Source organism: Erythrolamprus reginae, chromosome 3, assembly GCF_031021105.1.
Source record: "Erythrolamprus reginae isolate rEryReg1 chromosome 3, rEryReg1.hap1, whole genome shotgun sequence".
NCBI classification, from domain to species: Eukaryota; Metazoa; Chordata; class Lepidosauria; order Squamata; family Dipsadidae; genus Erythrolamprus; species Erythrolamprus reginae.
Window position 1 is genome coordinate 191,867,224 of NC_091952.1, and position 9,730 is coordinate 191,876,953.

Sequence of the window (9,730 nt, forward strand, 5' to 3'; positions counted from 1 at the left end):
AGAAGCTGCTGCCCGAGTGCTCTTGGCCGGTGGGATTCAAAGTGCTGGGGTGGGGGGTGTCCCAGCGGGAGGCGAAGCACGGGGTGGGGGGGGCTGTCGGGACACCCCCCACCCCAGCACTTTGAATCCCGCCGGCCAAGAGCACTCAGGCAGCAGCTTCTGCTGGATACGGGCGATGGGTGGGACGAGCGGTGCCGAAGCCGGTGGCTGTGGCAGCTGCTGCAAGAGGCTTCCGCGCCGCTCTGTCCCACTCATCGCCCGTATCCAGCAGATAGGCTTTGAATTTTTGGCTGGGGGGTGGAGAAGTAGGACCTTCCTAACTCCCCCCCCAGCCAAAATCACAAAGCCAGGCAGCCCCCAGCCGCCAAAGGAGCCTCCTGATTCTCCCCGCCCTGTGGAGAAGAGTGGAGGGCTGCGTCACTAAGCTCCACCCCTCCATAACCCCACCCCCATATGACCAAAGGCCCCCCCCCCGGGCCGTGGAAAATTGGTCTAGCTTAAAGCCGGTCCCTGGTGCAAAAAAGGTTGGGGATCTCTGGCCTAGACAGTTAATAATCAGTTTTACCAATATTTTCAGAAGATCAGTTTGATAAGGTTCTTCAAGACAATTGTTATTTTCCTCAGCCTTTGAGGTTTGAATTTATGTGAAATATAACATAAAGACTACCTTCACACAGGTTTTTTTTAGAAACTAATCCTTTAAAAAGTATCATAGATTCTCTAGGAGTTCTTATTATGTGATAGTATCTAAAGCCTTTTCTTAACATAGAAAGCAGAAATTTTACTATTTACTAACAATACAAAAATGGAACATCCTTAATATCCGGTTCTCAGATGACTATCTTGGAGGATTTCCTCTTTGTTAAAGTCCTTGATACAGCACTGGAGGCAATGTCCTCCCCTTCCCCCTTTAACACCTCTTGAAATGAAACTTAAATAACATGTTTTGAAAGCTATCTGTGATTGATAAACCTTCATTCAAGGTAATTCCATATTGTAAGGTGAGGAGGAAGAGTTGATGACTGCACAGAATTGCACTTTCAATAATTCCTTCCAATGGCCCATACTCTCTAGCATTGCTGGGAGCAACATTTAGAGAGCCATTGACTTCCAAGCTCTGCTGCCCTGCAATGGTCTATGACAGTACTTCTCAACTTGGCAACTTTAAGATGTATAGACTTCAATCCCAGAACTCCCCAGCCAAGACTTCTTAAAGTTGCCAAGATTGAGAAAACTTTGGTCTAGGTTTATCAATTACAATTACCCAATAGAAGTATGTGCCAAGAGCTACCTATAGAAGCATGTAGCGATGCCTTATCAACAAAATATAATTTCATCACATTGGATGCCAACAAATTATTTCTCTTTGTTCTTAGAATACATATACAGTACATTCTATTCATCTGCCACACCGGCTTGCATTGCGATGGAAATGCACATTTTGTGTATGTATGTCACTTCCTGGAAATGACCCTATCCACATACGCAGTATTAAAAAAAAAAAGTGGCTACTGATTCTATAGAACTGATCTGAACCAGGAGGAACCCACTTCTAATATACAGGGAATGATTCATGGAGTGTCTTAATGGCTGCAAACATATTTTATTTATTTATATTTATTTATTTTTATTTATTATATTTGTCAAAGTAGTATATAGTTTGTATTAACATAACAAAGTATAAAGAAGTGATAAAAAGGATAATAGAACAGAATGAAAGGAATGGTAGGCACAATAGCGCGCTTATGCTTCCCCCTTACAGACCTCTTAGAAAAGGGAAGTGGTCAACAGTAGATAATTTAAGGTTGAAGATCTTGGGGTTGGGGGAAGAAACAACAGAGTCAGGTAGTGAGTTCCAGGCATTGATCACTCTGTTGCTGAAGTCATATTTTCTGCAGTCAAGTTTGGAGTGATTTACATTTAGTTTGTATCTATTACATGCTCTTGTGTTGTTGTTGTTGAAGGTGAAATAGTCACTAACAGGAAAGACGTTATGGTATATGATCTTATGAACAACATTTAAATCAGTTTGGAGGCGACGTAATTGTAAATTGTCTAACCATAGTATATGAAGTCTGGAGAAGTAAGTTAGTTTGTTTCGAGAGAAAGAGTGAAAGACTCTTCTTGTGAAGTATTTCTGGACTCTCTCAATTATGTCAATGTCAATTATGCAATGTGGGTTCCATACAGGTGAGCTGTATTCGAGTATTGGTCCGATGAATGTTTTGTATGCTCTGGTTAGCAGTTCAGTGTTTCAAGAGAAGAAGCTACGTAAGATTAGGTTTGTAACTCTTAGTGCTTTTTTGGCAATGTTTTTACAGTGAGCTCTGGCACTTAGGTCATTGGATATAAGTACTCCAAGGTCTTTGACAGAGTGAGGGTCATCTATGAGTTCATTACTTCAAGGTATGTATTCAGTAGTCTGATTCTTTTTACCAATGTTTAAGACAGAGCATTTGTTGGTTGAGATTTGAAGTTGCCAATTGTTAGACCAATTACCTAAATGATCAAGGTCCTTTTGAAGGGAGCAGTGTTGTTGTTGGTATTAAATAGTTTAACATCAGCAGCAAAGAGAACACAGTTGCTTGTAATGTGGTCACAAAGATTGTTTATGTAGAGTATGAAGAGATTGGTCCTAAGACACTGCCTTGAGGGGCTCCACTGTTGACAGGAGCAGGATTAGATATGGCACTTCGTATTTTGACCACTTGTCAGTTATTCAAGAATGCTGTTAACCAACCATGCATTGGTCCAGAGATGCCATAGGATTTTAGTTTATGAAGCAGTTTGTCATGAACTACAGAATCAAAGGCTTTGCAAAAGTCAATGTAGATTGTGTCTATTGATTTACCCTGATCAAGTTGAATAGTCCATAAGTCTTTGCAGTGTAAGAGTTGTAGATTACAGGATAGTTTTTTCCTGAAGCCAAATTGTTTGTTGGAAAGTAGGTTATTAGTTTCAAGATGGAGTATAATGGGTTGGTTTATGAGTGATTCCACAACATGATACCATTTATGCTCAAAATAAGGTCAGCCAATGTGGATCAACTCGATTTTCTAAATTGATTACAATTACAATGAGATAATTGCAATAATCTCAGAAGATAAGTCATTCCTCTGTATTCCATGCACCCTACTCTGGTCTTCTTGTCCTCATTTCTTCTTATATATTTGAAACTTCCATATTCATTGCATAAGTTATTTGAAATGTCTGATGATGATGTATTGTTCAGAAAATCAACTTTTCTTCTTATTAATTATATTTACCATATTTTCTTTTTAGCACCTTTATTTACTAAGCTCCATATCATTTTTATTGGAAGTGGTGCCTGTTTAATCCTGGTTATTGTGGTCATACTTACATACAGAAGGTAAGATATACCTATACTATAGCAGAATGCACCCAGCATGCTATGTCCCAAAAAGGCGTATGCTGTCATGATATCTAAAGCTTTTTCGGTAGCTGTTGTGCTGTTATCCATACAAGAAGGGATAACTATGTTGCCTTTTCTACAAGTTGTTATAGTTGGCATGGAAGCATTAGAGAGAACCTATCTTGCTGATTTCTGCCAAGAAAACTGTTTTTCCATGCCTCAGTCTGTAGCAATTGGTTGAAAATGTTTAATTACAAGTTAGTTAATGGACCTTTGCAAACACATTAAAATGTGGCTTTTGTTCCAGGCTTATCTCTTTCAGATTCTCATTCTGAATATCACTAAAATTGTCTAAAATTGTTTTGGATATAGTTATTAGAATGTTTTAATATAATAAAATAATACAAAACAAACAGAAAGAGATAGAAAATAAGACAAAGAGGAAAAAAATAATAGAACCATGCTTTCCTTCTCTATGAAATAATTATCGTCTTTATATTTCCCTCATTCTCACCATCTGTTCTTAATCCCTGAATTCCTAAATCATCAATTCAGTCTTTTCTTATTTCAAGAAAAATTCCACATAAGATTTCCAATGTTTTTTTTTTAAAGAATCTTTGTTGGAAAGTTGAAATTCTTGATGGGTTGAATATGGAAACCTCTGATTTCAGTTAAGTTGATTTGTATAACATTATATTCAGCTACACATCCTGATTTAGTTGGGCAATTTAAGATAATTTAAGTTTTAATCATGATAAATTAGTAGCTAACAACCGCAAAATATTTTTGTTCATTTAGTTTTTGTGTCATCAAAAAAAGGAAAAGGATTAAGAAGATGAGAGACTATAAAACTACTTGTAGACAGGTACGTCCAGATGTCAATTGTTTTCTTGGTGAACTTTTAAAAAAATAAATACTCTCACTCTGGGCAAAGGATCCAAACCATACAGAAACAATATTTTTAAATAACTGTACTAGTTACAATGTCTAATTCCTGACAGTAGAACATGACTAAGGGGATTCACACAAGTCTTATTAATCAAGCTTAATGAAAGGAAAAGTGGGTTAGATAAGTATATGGTAGACCTCACATTACTGATTATATTAAGGCTGCGTTTTCTTGATCCTTTTTTCTCATAGTCTTCTGAAAAGATGGTCTTGCTAAAGGGGTAAAAATGAAATATCCATGTGGTCCTTATATATCATGTTTAGTAAACATCTCTTTTCTTTCTGAGATGCAGATAATTCCATTAGTCCATTCCATTACATCCAGTGCCCGGACAAAGAGGGGCATCAACTGTGTCATAAAAGTAACTGTGCATTTTGGGTTCAAGAGCTTCTTTAATTAGGATCTCATTGGGGGAAGCATGTCTATAGATACTTGTTGCAGGAACAACGGTAAGAGTGAATATGTCTTCAGTTTCTACTCCTGACATTCAGAAGTATCTGGATGACATCATGGACCATTGGCCTGGTCCAGCACAGTTGTTCTTGGGTTCTTAGGATAAGAATTTGTAAGACAAACAATTATTGAACAACAAAGTGGAGAACCTGGATTGAAATGCTCCCAGTCTCTCGTGCCTATTGGTTGACAGAGAGTTGGTCGCGAAAGGAACATGAGGCTCCGCCCACCATCCCAGATCCCACCATTTGGGTTCTTTTACCCTCTGTGCAAGCAGAATGCTTTGCATATGCGCAGAAAATAAAAGAACCTAAATAGCAGTGTCTGGATGGGTGGGCGTAGCCTCACACTCCTGGCCACTAATAGGCATGAGCGAACCAGGAGCATTTTACCCCTGGGAGAACCTCTGACACTCTTCAAACTGCCTTATGTAAATTGCCAAATGGCAATTTACATAAGATGCTTCCAAAACACAAAAACTTTATTTACTAATTTCTGGAATGACATTATAACTGAGAATCCATAAGTCACACAGAACATCACATATTCTAGTCTGAATTTTCTTGTTTTCTCCATAACATTAGCTGAGATTATTCTGTTTTATTCCTATTAGGCAGCTAATATTTAGCTTTTCATGGTTTGCTAGCTTGGTAGATTCACAACTGTATCAGCCCGAAAGGCTGAGGATTTGGCTTGCTTTGTTCAGCTTTCTTTGTTCCTTTTCTACAGAAGAAAAAATAGAAGAATCAGTTGCAGCTGAATATTTCTTCCATTCTTGGAGGAGGAAAAATAGTATTAAGTTGGATGATTTCCATGCACTGGCACAGCAATGGAAATGCAGGACACAGGCAGTAGAAGGGTGGTTTGATGAGATTAAATAGTTTTCAAAGAATATTTCCAGTAGCTAAAAGCATGTTTGACAGCATCTTCATCGAAGATGTTGCATTTCAAAGAAGTAGGAAGAGTTATACGGTTTATTTAGACACATAATCCATACTGAACAACCGTCATTCAGCGACTGGTTCTGGAAGTTGAGCCTTTGCAACATTTCTGTAGTCACATTCATCACTACCAGGGCTGGACTGCTGCCTGGACAGTGGGGAACGCAGTGGGGCAGCGAAAATGAAGCTCCACCCCAGACAACCCAATTTGCACTGAAAGATGTTGAAAGAAAATGCAGGGTGTCCTGCATAAGCCCCGCCCACAGTGTGGTAGTAAAAATTTTGGTAGCCCTTCACTGATCACTACCCATGTTTCCCTGAAAATAAGACTGGTCTTAGTTTCTTTTGGGCCCCAAAATAAGCGTAAGGGCTTATTTTTGTGGGGTGTCTTATTTCTTTTTCCATGTAGAGGACGCCCACTTCTTCCACTTACTTGTAGAAGGGCAGGAGACTATGCAATATGCCAGTGTTGCTGTCACAAGGCAGAAGGGATTGAGCTATCCCCCATGCCCCCACACTGGCTTACTTCAGGGCCCCTGAAGCCAGGCCATCCATGCCCTGCCGCCTTCCTCATCTGGTGGCCATGGCACCAGCACTCTATTTGGCCTCCTGTTCTGTTGTGGCCTCAAAAAAACAGAAAAAGTGGGCCAGCAACCACATGGGGCTCCTGCTGCAAATGGCTGCTGCTGATGCAAGGTTTTATGGTATTATGGTGTAGATGATCTGGCTGCAGGGGCCCTAAGGTAAGCTGGAGTGAGGAGCATGGGGCAGCTCCTCCACCACCCCACCTCCCCTCATGGCTGCAGCACTGCGAGCAACCAGATGAAACGGGCAAGCAGCCAGCTTTTCAGGCTCTTAGGTGTTCTGTCTGGGTCCCTCCAGAAGCAAACACCAACCCAAAAAGAGAAGCAGACACACTGGTAAAAAGCAAAGGCAGTTTATAGAATTCAAAGCAAACACAGGTAACAGAAAATGTCCTTACAAACAGGAACACGCTGAAACTTCAAAGATGTTTCACGAAGGCCATGAAGTAAAACAGGATTCTTTCTGTCAAAACCAATGCTGGAGATAACAAACATACGCCTCCCCCAAGTCTTCCAGTCTTCTAGGCCACAAGCCAAGATCAGAGATGCCAAGAAGCAAAGCAGGGTCACAGAACTTCCAGTTGATAACACTCCACATGGCTTAAAGGGCTGACCTGCCTTTTAAACCCTGCTGAGGAGAACCACACCCAAACCCAGCTGTTGCCAATTCAGTGCTGCCAATACCTTTCTAATTGGTCCCGTCTCTGAGCTGCACGTTGCTGTCTCATGTCAATTATAGCCTGTGCTTCCTCATCCAATGAGGCCAGGCTACTGGCTGGAAAGAGCCCCCCCCCCCCGGGGCTCTCAGGCTGCTCCCCCTCATCCTCTTCCTGACTTTCCTCTCCCTCGTCTGCCTGGTTCTCCCCCTCCTGTTCACTGTCCTCCTCCTCTGGGCCTGGATCCAACAGAGACGCAGCCGGTCCCCGAGGAGCCTCAGGCTGAAGCACAACATTAGGTAGGGCTTATTTTGAGGCTAGGGTTTATATTAGGCATACATATAAAACATGCTAGGGTTTATTTTTTTGAATAGGGCTTATTTTGGGGGAAATAGGGAATAGGGGCACTTGGTAAATGGCCCACATTTCTTATCATCACAGTGTCTCCCATGATCATGATTTGTGACCTTTCCTTGCTGGCTTCCTACTAATAAAATGAATGAGGGAGTCAGAAGGATATCAAAATCATGACCACATGAGATCCTTGCTTAATGACCTGCACTAATTTGCTTAATAACGACAACCAGGAATTGCTGGTACTGCCATTGCAAGGTTATGTGACATCACATTTTATGACCCCATTGAGTTGTTTGGTGACTGAAATTTCAGTCCCAATTGCCATTAAGTGAGGTTTCTTCCTGCGTAAATTTCAGAGAATCTTGGAAGAGTAAATAAACATGACGATACCTCCTGCCTACCAGAGTCCTCAGAGAGGGGCAGCATATAAATCTAAATCTAAATCTAAATCTAAATCTAAATCTAAATCTAAATCTAAATCTAAATCTAAATCTAAATCTAAATCTAAAGCAAACCACATTTTTAAAATTCACCATAATTTGCATGCAGAAAGCTCTGGAATGAGACTGCTGAAATGTCATGACATTTGTACCCATTTTAATTTCAAAATGCATTTATTTAATTTGTTTCATCGGCAGATACAAGACTTGATACGTACTGGGAATACTGTATCTGCAAGCTATAGTATTTTAAGCCTTTTAAGAATTTCCTCCTACAATACGAATTAAAGTTAAGTCAAATCAAAAGTTCCTATTTCAACTTTTATTTTAGCATGATGCTGTTCTGTGACTCTTCTGAGATTGAACATAGGGAGTTTTGCAACTTTTCCTTGTAAAGTGCAGCTATTCTCATGACAAAAGACACCTGAGTAAATAATACTCTTTATTTGAGTATGTGGTGTGGATTAGAAGGTTGGATAATTCATGGAAATTCTTCGGCTGGAGTCATGCATCAACTTACACCACAACGTGATCGATTTGGTTTTGGTTTAATGTATTGGGTTAACTCAGCTAATTTTGGATTATATAAACCTCAGTTACACAAATTATAGCTTAGCAGTAGATGTGAATCTAGTCTATACCTCAACTTCTTTGCTTTAATGATTACCACATCTGCAATAACATAACATGCACGTGTATTAATATTTTGATCCTAACTCTTAAAGTGCAGCATGGAAAGTTTGCCTCCATTGTGAGCGTTTGTGTTTGAAGAATAGTATTTTTTTGCTATTTTTTTATCCATTACTGTCTTATTTTTTCTTTCTTTTATAGCCCCAGCATCAATATAAAAACTGGGCTGGCCAGAGCCCAGCAAATGCAAGTCAAAATCCTACTGCAAGAGAGGATCCAATCTATGCCAACTGCCAACAGGTCATGAAAAAGTGAACTTACTACCTTGTGTACCAATGAACTACCTCAACTCATCCCATTGATCTCTGGGATTAGAATCAGAATATAGCAAGATAACCTATGGTTTTCTTTTTACCTAATAAATCAGAAATACAAGATTTTTTTAAAAAAAAAACATTTTTTTTCTCCTCAGATGCATTGATTTCTAGTGGTATATCTGAATTTTCAAAAACACAGTTAGCTACCATATATGAAACAGAAGAAAAATCTACTGTGCTAAACAGAACTGGCAGGACCCAAACCCTCAGAAGTATGCTCAGGAGATAGGATATATTTTCACAGAATATAATATATGGAAGGAACCTCAGAGGTCTTATAGTCCAACCCGCTGCTCAAGCGGGAGATAGTGGCCTTCTTGAGTCTAAATATGATGCCTTGCCTCCTTTCCTAACCCTAACTGGTGACGTGCCACTTACAAATCTCTGCCAATTGCAAAGTGTAGTCCTTATAATTATTTTCTATAATTCACCTAGAAGGCAACCCAGAATGGATGTAAGTTGGTCATGGTTGTGCAGCATACTTAATGTACGTATCTGCAAAAATTGGCTACAGTCAGCATCCAAACAAGCAATTTAGTTAAAAGAAATTAATGCAGTGATGATGCAAAGATTTGTGAATATTTTTTAACTTATCTATTAATAAATGATTTTATGTAAGATCAATTGGCTATTACTTTAACATTGTTCAATAATTTTGTTTTCTCATTCATAGCATAACTCTAAGTAAAAACTTACGTTTGTCCAACATGAGCTTCCAAATAGGGGTGCTGTAAAATACACTGTAACTTTGATTCAGCAGATCTGTCAAGAAGATGATGTTATGTGAGTGCCATGGTTGAAGTCTGTATCTGAGGGAAGGAAAAGAAATCTCATCTCCAAAGATTTAGGAGGGCAAATGACAAAATTAGTCAACATAAATATAAGCCAGTCATTCTAGATCAATGATAATGAACCTATGGCACAAGTGCCACAAATTGCACACAGAGCCAAATCAGTGGGCATGGGAGCT

At 39.5% G+C, this 9,730-nt stretch overlaps 1 protein-coding gene across 1 annotated transcript in view; it reads left to right on the forward strand.

Annotated features, from left to right (window-relative positions):
* Positions 1–9,375, forward strand: part of CD226 (CD226 molecule) — a 28,446-nt gene extending 19,071 nt beyond the window's left edge. Inside the window, 3 exon segments of the mRNA XM_070749139.1 lie at positions 3,283–3,370; positions 4,172–4,238; positions 8,585–9,375. Coding sequence (XP_070605240.1) covers positions 3,283–3,370; positions 4,172–4,238; positions 8,585–8,698 — 269 coding nt within the window. The 3' untranslated portion in view covers positions 8,699–9,375.
* The last annotated feature ends 355 nt before the right edge of the window (positions 9,376–9,730 follow it).